At 37.3% G+C, this 14,627-nt stretch overlaps 1 protein-coding gene across 1 annotated transcript in view; it reads right to left on the bottom strand.

Annotated features, from left to right (window-relative positions):
* LOC131436546 (MOXD1 homolog 1) overlaps positions 1-14,627 on the bottom strand; it is a 76,043-nt gene that overhangs the window by 11,538 nt on the left and 49,878 nt on the right. The window contains exon 2 of the mRNA XM_058605308.1: positions 1,188-1,340. Within this exon, the coding sequence (XP_058461291.1) occupies positions 1,188-1,340 (153 nt within the window). The remainder of the gene's footprint in view (positions 1-1,187; positions 1,341-14,627) is intronic.

The raw sequence follows: 14,627 nt of genomic DNA, 5'->3' as shown, positions 1-14,627 counted from the left end.
TTTCTGTAGCAAAAATCACAACAATCGAGTTGTTGGTGTTCAACGAAAAAGAGTTTATTTCTAACGTTATAGCATTATACCCGGATAAAGACGCTAATCGGTTGCGGTTCAAAATTATTAGCAAGCGAAAGAGAAACGCAAATAGTAATTCAAGGAAAATGTTACATTAAACTAATTTGATTCGTATACAAGAATCTAGATAACGTGACACTGTCAGAGAAAGTCAGTACTGGCCATTGCAATCAATCAATTGCTGAATAGGTTATTTTTCAGTTATATTTTACATATCAATAAAACACCCTAACATGTGTTTATTGGTAATTTTCTAAGTAGATGAGAATCAAATTCGTGATTTTTTTCTTGAAAAATGTTGAATAATGTAAGTTTTTAGATAAAATAACAAAAGCGTGACTCCCATGACATCTGAGAAAGTCAGTCATTAGCTAGATTTAAAGTTTTTGAACGCACATGGAGATTAAAAAAATATCAATTTCTAATACACCTAGTGGTGTGATAATGCCTTCTTCTTGCCATTCTAACAGACTTTTGAATAATTCCAACAGTCTATTTAGCTTTCAAATGAGCCTAAGGCTATTAAAATCGATTATTCCATTTAGCGTACAGAAAAGGTTTGGTTTGGCGGTTATATCAAATGTCAGTCATGTGATCTGCGAACTTGATCCACATCAGAGACCTACGCATTGAATCCTTATTCGGGCTTTCAAACGAGGATTGTTGAAATCAGTTCAGTCATCTCGGAGAATATAACGAACAGATAAAACGTGAAGAGGAACACATAAAACGTACACATGCACCCACGAACACACCTACACACATAAGATACACATACATTTCGATTTCTTTAGCAATTCTACATATATCCTTTCTATAGAGAAAGGCAACAATTCATTGCATTTGAAGAGGATCCAAAGTGTGGAAGAAAATGATATTTTCTAGTTTCTGTTAGATTTATGTAAAACGTTGTTAGTATTAAGAACAACTCTTGTAATGTTTGTGGGCAATCTTCAGACAGCAAATGCTTCTGTAAAACAATCTGAATTTCGATTAGCGGTTTTTCAAAAAAAAAATGGATTCAAATTATCCCCATAATGAATAAAATTCAAAAGTTTATGAATCATTTTCATATGTATGATGAAGTAGTTCGATAGTTATCATAAAAAACTTACCCCGATTATAACATCGTGTGGGTCACACGTTTCCAATGCCCGGCGGAATGTAACAGTGGTATGTGTTAGATTCTGAAATCCACTTTCCACCTGGTAATTTTGTGTGTCGTCCTGCACCGGTGCTCGCTGGCTGTCCCTGGCTCCATGACAGTCCTGAAACGATGGGGAAACATCCATTAATCGAGTGCTGTTGCATAGAATACCTAACGGGTTTAATCAATTGAACAATTTGCTGAAGGCATGAAAAAAATTAGATGTATTGCACTTTTCAAATGGATGTGTGTAATGTTGGTCATGAACATTGTATGATAACTCCTTTCTTTGCTAGATTTTAGATTGATTTTGGTATCTGATCTACTTTTTGATTTTTTCTAAATCATAAAAAAAAACAAAAATTACTCTGGATCGCAGATGTTACGCAGATCCATTAGTTATCTAGTAAAATGTAAACGAAAATATATGTTCTCACTCTATACCATTCCAGGAAGTGTTCTTATCGTTGTACAAATTTATTCAATTCTACTGAACTAATACACCTGTTATCGAATATACAATACAATCAACAATACTCGTAGTCTTAGGGAAATTTTCCTAACTAATGAATTGGAAATGTCCATATCACGATATCTCACTTGCATTGATTGATTTACAGCCGGTATACGATCTTTCATAAGGATCTGACTAAGGGTAAACGGGAGACTGCGAATTAGATTGCATCCGCTTACGTTTGATGAAGCATTCTACAACTAACCAGAGTTAAACCGACGACGAGTAAAACCGAGATTTGCAGATAGCAATATTTCATTCGAAAGGATCCAATGGGCTCTGTCGTTCTCCGATATGAACCCGTTCGGTATGGTTAGCTGAGATTACGGACAAGGCGAATTTAATTTAAACCGATGCGGCGGAAAGAATAGACGATAATGAAATTGTGGGAAATCTTCCCGTTGCTGGGTGCTTTTGTACACGCACACCGGTTGATTGGTTCCTGTAGCAGGACGAAGTTATAATTGATTTTACCAGCAATTGTTGATATTTTAATTCTTTCCGTTCGATTTCTGGAAATTTATTCATATCCTCCAGAGTAAATTACACTTGATTCACTGCTATTCAAAATTGGTCATTGAAAGTTGATATGCCAAGCCGCCATTACATACCCTTCAAAATAAGGCGAGCTACAAGACATAGAATGACAAATGGGAAAGGTTTGAATATATTTGCAAAATCAATAAGTGCAAATAAGTTTTTGTTTAATTTTATCGATACAGTTACCATCATATAATAATATATATAATTAGTGCCATTATTCGTCACATACACACAAGAGTTGTTCGTATTGATGAAATGGTTCGATTGGTATGTGACGTTTGATCTATTTTTCTTGATCGATTTTTAGTTTTAGTGGTGTGATAATGCCTCATTAGAACATTTCTGACCCGTATTTTAGCTCATTTTCGACACAAATTCTTTCCAATTGATTCGGGTAGTTCACAAACGCATGCTTCATTTTCAATAAAATTGCAAAAACCGAAGGAATCAGTACAATCCATCCATAAGTAACTTTCAAATGAGCTTAAGCTTGTTAAAATCGGTTAAGCCATCTCCGAGAAAGTTGAGCTGAGAGAAAATCTTTGAAAGATGCATACACATGCATACACACATAAACACTTTCCGATATCGTCGAACTGAGTCGAATGGTATACAACACTATGTATATCCGGAGCTCCATTCAAAAGTTTATTTTTTCAGCAATCCTTGGTATAGAGAAAGGCAAAAAGACATTCTGTATATACACACCAGAGCAAATACCCATAATGATAACCTTATATGATTAATGCTTTTTTTATATGACAGATCAGAGGCGCGCACGTCCTTTTCTGTAAAGATCTGTCTATGGGATATCTTTTCAAAACTTCGCCAGGGGAAGAATGGGAATTTCTCGAGTTGTACTAAACGCAACAACATAATTCTTTTTCTATGCCATCAGAAATATGATCAGCAATTCATGATGAAATTTTTAACAGTGTGCTATAACCATAAATAATTCAAAAATTGAGTTTTCTCAAACTTTTGGTAACAATGAGGAAAACTCATCATTTTGTTTTTTTTTTGCATAAATATCTGTCTATTAATCTTATTTTTGTGTATTACATCAACATTTTTCAGTACAAGTGTTTTGACCCTTTGGCCTTTCATCTTTGTTGTTCATACGATTCGTTATTAATATTAGGTCTTTTAGTTACTCTTGTTTTACATACTAATGTTTAATCATAATATTTATTTTAATTATTTATAAAATGTCCTACTTATAACTATCCCTAACCTAATACGTACAAATTTTGAATTATTTGTATTTCAGAGATTGAGCACCTCTCTTCAAATTTCGTGCAGTATTGTTCGAATTTTTGTTCTAGTATATCCAGTGAGGCCATCTCATGTACTTCACTAGTTCTTGTCCAAGGGGGTAGATTTAGAATCATCTTTAAGATCTTACTTTGAATGCGCTGAAGCCTAAGTTTGTGTGTTCGTGCACAGCCCCGCCAAACAGGGACTGCGTATTCAATTGCGGGGTAGATGATTTGTTTATAGACAGCCATCTGATTCTAGTTCTAGGCATAGTTTAGATGTTCTACAAATCAGCGGATACAGAGACCTAATGAGTATGCTGCATTTTTGAACGATTTTGTCAACATGTGACCTGAATATCAGATGTCTGTCAAAGGTGAGTCCTAGATAGATAACTTCGTCGGACCATTGGATGACCTCATCACCGAATCGTATTCGGCATTCGTCTGATGGAACAAATTTTGGAGATCTTGAATGTGGAAACAAGATGACCTGAGTTTTTGCTGCATTGATCACAATTTTCCAGCTTGTAAAATATTCCGTTAAAGCGTCCAGACCTGTCTGTAGTTTATTCTTCAGAGCATTAATGACACGACCTTTGTAAAGAATGGCAGTATCATCAGCAAATTGTGACAGAACACCACCACCTGGAAGAGGTGGGATGTCTGATGTGAAAATGTTGTATAGAATGGGACCTAGGATACTTCCCTGGGGTACACCAGCAGCAATAGTAAATCTTTCTGAAAGTGCATTATTCAGAGAAACCTGGAATGCTCTATCTGCAAGATAATTTTTGATAATTTTAATAAGATACATGGGAAAATTATACCGATGCAGTTTGAACACCAGGCCATCGTGCCACACATTATCGAATGCCTTTTCAATATCCAATATTGCCATGGCAGTCGTTTTGGACACTGATTTGTTTTGCTGGATGACGTTGTTAACCCTTGTGAGTTGGTGGATGGTGGATCTTCCTTTCCGGAACCCAAACTGTTCTTCCAGAAATATATCCTGTTCATCTGCGAAAGCAAGAATTCGCCTTTGTATTGACTTTTCAAACAGCTTGGATAGGGCAGAGAGTAAGCTGATGGGCCGATAGCTCTTGGAAAAGGAAGGATCTTTCCCCGGTTTCAAAACTGGGATAACTTTAGCTAACTTCCACATTGAAGGGAAGTAACCAAGCTCCCAGCACCTGTTAAAAATTTTAGCTAAGAAGACAAATGAGCGAATACTCAAATGTTTCAGCTCAATGTTGAATGTGTTGTCGAAACCGGGGGCCTTCATATTTTTGGATTTTTTCACAAAAGCCATCAGCTCATTTGCAGTGACTCTACTTTCCTCAGGAACCAAGCTGTCTGATTGGTCAACCTCAGCTACGCTATCAGCAACGGCTCTTTCATATGGACTAACAATGTTAAGTCCTAAATTGTGAGAACACACAAACTGCTGGCCTAGCGCATTTGCCTTCTCTACTGGTGTGATTAAAGGTATTCCTTCAGCTGCGTCCTGGGGTGACATCAGAGGAGGAATAGGCTTCGGTTTTTTTCTTAAGCACCTTAGTTAAGGACCAGAAGGGCTTTGAATGTGGGAGAATTTCTCGAAGCTTTTGCTGGAAGTTCCTGTTGCGAAGCTCGGATATCCTTTCCTGGATTATCCTAGTTAAGTTGTTATAAGTAGTCTTCCTATCTAGAATGCCAGTTCGTTGATACTGCCTCCGGTAGATATTCCGAAGTCGGATGAGTTTCTTGGTGACACTGTCGATTTGAAGAGAGGAACTCGGCATATGTTGTACTGGAACCGTCCTATCACGAGCGACTGTGATTGAATGCTGGAAGGAAGATAGGGCCGCATCGATTTCCATCGGGGAATCAAGTGGCAGATCGATATTAATAAGTTGGTCGGCGATTTGTTGAAATTGGACCCAATCGGTGCGATAATAGTTCCTCCGAGGTTGAATAGTCACTGTTTCTGGTGAAGATCCCAACGTCAATATTACTGGAAAGTGGTCAGAAGAGAGCTCGTTGAAGACAACCGGAGAGCTGTCTATGGCGATGTTGCCGATGAATATATCCAAAATGGAATGAACTCCCGATCTGGAAAGTCGCGTTGGTTGATCCGGAGCGAAGATGTTGTATTGTCCAGCTTCGTAATCTTCGGCAAGTACGAATCCGTTTCGATTCTGTCTTCTGTTTCCCCACAGCTCATGCCGTGCGTTCAGGTCCCCAGCAATGATGAATTTGTTCTGTCGTCGAGTGAGCATAGCCAGATCTCGCTTCAATGATGCACACGTACCATCTCGAAGATTGGTTTGTTTGGGGCAGTACGCTGCAATGATGATGATGGGTCCCATCGTCGTTGTAATCTCAATTCCGATGGCTTCTATGAGTTGCAATTTAAAGGCTGACAGAAGCCTGTGCTGAATGGATCGTTTAACGGCAATGGCAACTCCCCCTCCTCTGGTAGTTGTCCTGTCGAGCCTGTGAATCCTGTACATCACTTGGCTTCAGACGCTTAGCATCCTTTGGATCCTTCTCGGATCTATGGCGGTTTTTACCCATAGCTTGGGTAGGTAGACAACTGCGAATAAAAAATAAAACAAAATCGAAATTAGTCGTAGTAGGTTATTCGTCTATCCACATCGAGTGTTAGATGACGAATAGGAAAACTCATCATGCTTTCTTCCCTTTTTCACACTCGGGCGACAGTTTTGAGGTAGTCAGGAACACATCAGTCTCAACATTCAACTGAAGGATTATAAAAGGTATACCATGGTCGAAGATCGAACTGGATGTCGTGGTGTGGACCGTCCACCAACAGCACCAAGAACAGACCTTCTGAGTGGTATAAAGCTTCATTTTGAGTGGATTCTAAAACAGAATTATAAAACTTAATTTCGAACTCAAGTTCAGATTTAGAAATTATTTTCAGAGTTTAATTCCAGAAAACAGGCAGTAAAACTGAATCCTAATTTTGGATTCAGGTCTAAGATTTTTTAAACTGATTTCTTGACTAAATTTTGGAACTAAATTTAGTACTTCAATTTATAATCGTAATTCGAATCCAGAATTCTAGAACAAAATCTTAAGATTTGGATTCTGGAGCTAAATTTTAGATCTGAACTACAATCTTTGAATTTTTGAATAGACTTTTGAACAAGAATTTAACTCCTGTATTCAGTTTCAGGATTTACTTCCAGAATTCAGTTTAATTCAAAATTCAGGCTCAGAATTCAGCACCTGCATGCTGGAGCAAAATATGGAACTTGGAATTGAATTCAGTTTAATTCCTGTATCCAGATCCAGAACTTAGGTTAGGACAGTTGTAAACATCGAATCCACAAATTGGGTCATTTTAGAACCAATGAAATATTACCAAAGAATTATGCAAAGCTAAAGGGTAATTTTTTGCTGGTATCTTTGTGTGTCATTGTCAAACTGGTTCAGTTTGGTTTATAATTTAATCATGAATCATCGTTTAGTCTATAATTTAATCATGAATGGGCGCTGGTAAGGTTAAAGAAAGATTCACATTTTTATCGAATTGTGTTCAGCGACGAAGCTTATTTCTGGTTGAATGGATACGTCAACAAGCAAAATTTTCGCATCTGGAGTAAAGACCAGTCAGAAGCATTGCTAGAGCAACCAATGCATCCCAAAACAGTCACTGTTTGGTGTGGATTATGGGCCGGTGGCATCATCGGGCCATACTTCTCCAAAGGCGACGATGGGCGAAACGTTACTGTGAATAGCGAGCGCTACCGTATGATGATTGACGATTTTTTTGCCAAAAATAAATAAATTGGACATGATTAACATGTGGTTTTAACATGACGGTGCCACATCCCACACGACACGCGAAACAATGACCAAATTGAGAAACAGTCTAGATAGTGTGATTTAACACCTATGGACTGTTTCTTGTGGGGCTATGTTAAGGGGCGCGGGTCATTTCGCCTAAAGCCATTTCACCGAAAGTTGTTTCGCCGAATGCCATTTCGTAACCCGCCTTCGAAAGTGGCGGCCTCTTGCATACAAACCTGTAACTGCCTCGTTTCCTCGGTCTACTAAAAGCTATGTTTCGTTGATTTAGTTAGGTCCGAACGAGCGGTATCTAAAGGGTATTTTTTTGATGGTATCTTTGTGTGTCATTGTCAAACTGGTTGAGTTTGGTTTATAATTTAATCATGAACGCTTAGTCTACAATTTAATTATGAATGGGCGCTGGTACAGTTAGAGGAAGATTTACATTTTTATCGAATTGTGTTCAACGACGAAGCTTATTTCTGGTTGAATGGATACGTCAACAAGCAAAATTTTCGCATCTGGAGTGAAGACCAGTCAGAAGCATTCAAGAGCTAACAATGCATCTCAAAACAGTCACTGTTTTGTGTGGATTATGGGCCGGTGGCATCACCGTGGCCGATTGAACCACGGTTTGATTAGATAAAATAATTTTTTTTACCGTTGGATCTCGTTGTCACTCTTTGAGGGGCACTTTGTGGTATCGTTGTGGTTTCCGTTTTTTCTTCGTTTTCCTTGTAATTCGCAGTCTTGGGTTCGTTGTAAGTTGTTGTAGACGCGCCTTGTTGTGCTTTAATTGCAGTTGCTGGTTGGTTTGATGGTGCAACAGGAGTACTGCGATCACTAGTTTCCGTTGTTGGGCGGTTGTCCTTGTTTTTTGTTTGAAGATGTCTTTTTCGCTGTGCAAGGTTTGCCGTAGTGTGCAGGTTGTTCACAAAACTGAAATGTAACCAGTTGATTTTCATACGTAATCAGCGTTTTACACGGATGTATCCCGTCTTGATAACAAATGATGTAAGATGGAATTGCTTTACGTAGTTACATACGTACCACTCGCACGCCATTCCGGATACCCGGAAAAAAATTCCGCCATACTTCCCTTTCGATGGAAAGAACTTCACCGTACTGCGACATACTTTCCTGAACAAACTGATCGCTGGTCTGCGGGGGAAGGTCATGCACGCGTACTTCTATGGCATTGTCCACCATGTACACAGGGATTTTATATTTAACATTATCATGATCAACACTGTGCACCCCGTTATTAACCGAAGCAAATGCAATTGCATCTCTTTGACGTTCGAACATAATGTACACACAGTTAGACGCCTTGTTGAATTGAATCTCACTTACATCATTAACGTTTAGGTGCATTCGTTCCTTCAGCAAGATTTCAATTTCGGTTGCTGCTGGTCTAACTTTGCAGCGCTGCAGCGAGCATGAACTGGTCATTTGTCTTTATTTTAATCAATTCCAATTACGATTTCAGGATTCGGCGAAATGATTCTTTCGGCGAAATAACCCTTTCGGCTAAATGGCTTTCGGCGAAACGGCTTTCGGCGAAACGGCTTTCGGCGAAATAACCCTTTCGGCTAAATGGCTTTCGGCGAAATGGTTTTCGGCGAAATGACCCTGATCCATGTTAAGGCTCATGTCCACAAGAATCAACCAGCAAAGATTGACGCACTAGAAGCCAATAATGAAGCGTTTATTCGTGAAATACCAGCCGATATGTTGGAGAGAGTGTGCCGAAATTGGACCTTGAGCATGGGCCATCTTATGCGGAGTCGCGGCCAACATTTGCATGAAATCATCTTCAAACATTAAATATTATTGATCGTTCTATCGATTCTTATAAAAATTTCATATATTTTCTCAATTTTTTGTGTTTTCTTTTTGAATCAAATCCTATACCTCCTAAAAATTCAACCTTCATGTATGAATATGTAAATCCTCAAAAAAATGAACACCTATAACAATGCTTGTTTTGTTATTTTACAGTCAGTTAGTTATACTTTTACATAAATGCATTGTTACAATTCTGGAAGCGAAGTAGTAAAAGTCGCAAAATTTACACAACAATCAAATAATACAAACGATTATCGATATTCGGAGAAAAAGCTAGAAAGTCATGTCAGTTATATTCGTAGTTACGTCTGCGACATTATTTACCCACCTTTTTTTCAATAGTTATATAGATCCCAAAACCAGGAGAAAAATTGATTTTTTTCTGAAGCTAACCACCTTCATGTTAGTTCCGTGCAAAGCCTCAGGTTTTACAAACAATGGCAGAACAGCCGGAATCCATTCAGTCAGCGGAGAACCTCTCCTTTAATATATGTTACTGTTGAGCGGTGTAACTCAAAAAATATTCCGTATAATGACTTCGAAAAAATTCGAAAGCATGTTCAAATATATTCAAAAAAGATATTAAATACAATTATTATTTAGTTTCTACGCTCATTCAAAACAAAGCTCCAAACTAACTTTCAAAAATGACCATCGCACAGACGACCCCCTAAGTTAAGAAATATTATCGCATACGCCGTACTCTCCAGATTTGGCCCTGTCCAACTATCATCTTTTTGAATTCACTTGCAGATCAATGACTTACCAATGTAAAAGAATTCAAAAAATGACTCGTCGAATGGTCTGCTTCGATAGGAAAATATACATTTTTTTTTGAAAAGCGAAATGGGTTGAATATGATATCAATAGATTGAATAAAATAAGATTCAATAGATTGAATAAAAATTAGGATTTTTCCATATCAAAATTACAACTAACACTTCCGTATTTATATTTCAAAACTTGAAGTCAGAATGTTTTCATCACTGGACTGAATTTCATGCAATTCTGTGTTCCGAGTTTAAGGATTCGTAAGCACAATAATAAACTTTTTACTGGTTTCCGCGATCTAATGTTGTGTTTGATTTATGGAGAGAAAACATAATAATTCCCGGTTTATTTTTCAAATGATCGAATAAGCAAAATCGAATATTTATACAGAGACTTGAGTCATAAACGTGAAAACCGCTTGGTAATTAATAGTAGAGAAAGTAAATAAAGAGAAACTGTCACTTGGTCTTGCGGCTTTTTGATTCGGTCTGTCAAATCATGTTCGCATCCTTCTAACAGTTATCTTAGGTTCCGTACTAGGTGAATTGAGTTTCGAGTTAGATTGCCAATTATGAGTAAATAGAGTGAAATGCAAACAGTAGAGTAAAACATGTTTGCCTGTGACGATGTACGAATAAGATGTTTTGTACGTAAATAAGTTCATTTTAAAGGGTTGGTTGGGCAGGTCAACAAGATATGTTATGTCAATTGTTGCGTACTTATTTAGCACCCATAACTTTGTTATATTCAACTCAAAACTTCAACAGTGCACTTTTCAATTACTGAACCAATAATTGTAGCAAAAGAAAAAAAGTAATATTTCTTTTAAAAAAATACTGCGAAAAGTCCATCAGAAAAGTTTCCTGCTATTGACACAAATTGGAAAAAAGAAACATGCGAATGAGTTGCTTCGTGAGGACAACGAATATTGAAGTAGGAGATAAAATGAAAGAAAGGAACTTCTTCTTCTTACTCACACTTTTTTACACCACGAGTCGGGGTTGATCCAGTTGCAATTTGTATGTGCATCTGAGTTTATGGTCGTGCATATTTGAGCAGTGCACGATACGAACAAGTTTGGTGGAAACGCCAAATTGGATAAGAGACTTTGAAATGTGGAGATGCTGCGGATAAGCGCGCATCAATCCAGCATGAAACAATAGGGTTGGAAACACGGTGGTTACTTACACGAAAATCTGGATCAGAATCGTATTTCATTTCATTATGAAAATAACATATTAGGGGTGTGATCAGCTTAAAACAATAAGTTAGTAAGGTTAAATGAAACCTTCTCTATTATTAGTTGAAAATGCGTATGGTAGTTTATAGCTCATACTGATATGCATCTGATTTTAATTTAGTGAAAACTGCTTAGTTTTCTCAAGATGTTCAGTCTTCGTGGTGGTTCTAGGTATCGAAATACTTGGGAAGTGCAATCACGATGTTGTTTACTAGTGAATGAGTTTCACCATCAATGGAAACGCTAAGTCGAAGACACGAATGTACGGATATGAAATTGCATCAAGTGTATGCACGGTGCGTCCTGGTTTCACCGAGCACCACAAACTATAATGTGCAATTACATTTAATCATGCTCTTTAACGAGAATGACCAACTTGCGGCCGTCCAGCGCTTATCGCATATTCCTTGCGGTTTGTTTCTGTTATTTATTCGAATATCAGGATAATTGAAATCATAATTCATCTCCGGAACACGGTGCAATAATAATTAAACTAAGATGTTCCTCTTCTGTAAGATCAGCTTGATAGGGAAAGAATTGATATGGGAGTTAATCAAAATACTAACGGCTATACAAAATGTGACATTCGAAGGTTGGAATAATTTCAACCAAGTCCAAAGATTTTCAAACGTAAATATTAAACATTGCTTCAGGAAATGGTATTTGTTGCTCAATTAGTCAAATTAGTGAGAAAATTTTGAATTTTACAAGAAAATCTTCGATAATTTTTTATCAATAATTCCTCTTCTAATTTGCAGTTTTTTAATTGATATAGAAGGTGCAAAAAAGGTTAGTTATTTAAACAAACAAATAATGTCTATAACTAACGAAATAATAATCAAAATATTTTGTCGGGCGACGCCAGGGTAAATTGCTTACATAATATTGTAAAGGTAATGAGAAAATGAACCTGTTTTCAGAGTCGTGAAACAGGCTCCGATCTGTCAAAAAATTCCTAAAGAGTATGACCCGTTTTTTTTTAATGAATGGCTGCACCTGCTAGTAGATGCGTAGTGGTAATAATTAATTTTCGAAAGATGCGTTTAGCTCAGCCGTTCAATAACAGTGAAAATCGTGATGACGCTAACCATAAATTTTTTATTAATATCTGGTTTCGAATGGCGGTTATTATGTACCGCAAGATTCCAGAGGCTACCATTTCTGTACGTGGCAAGAAGGTTACTGTTAACAACTGGTTTGATTGTCAAGGTTATTTCATGAACTTTACGGGACCTCCACCTTTACTTCGTAAACTCTGTCCAATCTTTATTATCTGCTACTCTGCATATCCGGAGAATTATCCCTTCGAATAACAATTCTATTTCTCACAAACGTTGAAATATATTGCGAACATCCGTCTGTCGAAAGCGTAAGCATAGATAGCACAATGCTGGGCACGCCAATGGAACTTGTTCTACTGAAGGGGAAAAAAGGATGAAAAAAGTCCAACTTGTTGGAACCGGTTTTTTCGCCAATCGACGGACAGAAAATGACCAAAAATTAATAGCCCAAAAATAAGACAAAAAGTTTTTTTTTCATTTTCTTCCCATTCCCGAACGCGCATTTTTCTCATATCCTCGCAGTGTCGTTACACATCGTTTTAAAAATGATGGTTGAAGAAACCGGCAGGCTCACTTTTTAAGAAAAAACCATACTCGGATCAGTTTTTATTGGGCAGTAATTTTATATGCAAAAGTACCTAAACCGAAAGTGACATCAATTTTAATTAAACTAGAGTTATTGTACCAATAGTCATGTCATTAGTAGGTCCAATACGTAGTTCTGAGGATTATTCGATTTTAAATCAACGAATTGTGATAAAATTTTATATGTACAATATCTTCGCCCCGGATCTAATAAGCAATAGAGTCATTGTATCGATATTTGGTTTTAAATAAAATCAAGATATGATTTTTTGCTGGATCTTGTTGTAACCCTTTTTCTCGGGGGAGAGTTACTGTCGTTCCTATTCACCATAGGTTTAGGGGCCATTGGCTTGCGAGTCGCATCTTCATCCATTTTTGGAAGTGGGTCTGCGTTGCTTCACAATGGTTGCAGTTGATGCTTTAGCAGGGAAAGCTTGTTCGGTTATTGCAATATTTTTGTTTGTTGAACCATTAATACAGGACTCGCTCGATACCCGTGCTGAACGGTTACTTTTGGATGAAGATGTCTTTTTCGCAGTTTCAGTGTGCAGGGCTTGCAGTAGTAAGCAGGTTGTTCACAAAACTGACATGTAATCAGCTGATTATCATAGGTAACCAGTGATTTACAAGGATGCTTTCCACTCTGACCACAAATTACATACGATGTTCATACGTTGTTAACCGAAGTGAATGCAATTGCATCTCTTTCACGTTTGACCACAATGTACACAGAGTTAGACGCCTTGTTAAATTCAATCTAATTTACATCATTAACGTCTAGATGCATTCGTTTTTGCCTTTCTCATATAGAAAGGCTATGCAATCGCTATGAAAACTGACTTTACAACCGAGGCCCGGAGGGCCGAGTGTCATATACCATTCCACTCAGTTTGTCGAGATCACAAAATGCCTGTGTGTGTATGTGTGTGTATGTATGTAGGTATTTGACAAATAATGTCACTCAATTTTCTCAGAGGTTGGTTGGACCGATTTTCACAAACTTAAATTCAAATGATAGGTCTTACGGTCCCATAGACTTCTGTTTAATTTTATATCGATCCGACTTCCGGTTCCGGAATTACAGGGTGGTATGCACCAAAAATAGGATAAAAATAGTCACACACGTTTCTCAGACATGGTTGAACCGATTTCCACAAACTTAGAAGCAAATGAAAGGTCTTATGGTTTTATACATTTTTTCCGAATTGCATTTGGGTTCGACTTCCGGTTCCGGAATTATTTATTTATTTGTGGAAATTTAAGAAAAAAACGCCCTCAATTTTCTCGGAAATTTCTTAACCGATTTACACAAATTAAAATCAAAATAAAAGGTTTTGAAATTTTTTAAAAAGTCCCCGAAAAGTTGATCCAGATCCGACTTCCAACTCCGGAATTACAGAGCAATTAGTGAAAATTTTCAATTTCATAAGTATTTTTTCTCAAGCAATAGTAAAACGAGGTGCACATTTTTATAAAACTTACTGCTAAATTAATCTAGTTGGCAGATCTTGTTCAGAACAAATAGGCTCAAATGGCACGTTCCCCTTGATATTTGGAGATTTGTGCCTTAAATTGTAATTGAAAATGACGATGAATACTGGTATGCGTCGGTACGTGCGGCTTTGTTCCGTTCGCTGCACGCTTTGTTAAATTTCGTATAGCGTGAGGAGTTGCCACATTTGAATCAATATTTTTCCGGTGAAAAATACGTAAATTTGTAAAACTTTTATTCACATTATACCTACTTGTAAGTGTTATTACAAAATCATTATAACGATGCAAAATG

This window comes from Malaya genurostris, chromosome 3, assembly GCF_030247185.1.
Source record: "Malaya genurostris strain Urasoe2022 chromosome 3, Malgen_1.1, whole genome shotgun sequence".
Lineage (NCBI taxonomy): Eukaryota > Metazoa > Arthropoda > Insecta > Diptera > Culicidae > Malaya > Malaya genurostris.
Note: the sequence above shows the minus strand (reverse complement) of the source record. Positions and strands in the feature narration are given on the sequence as shown.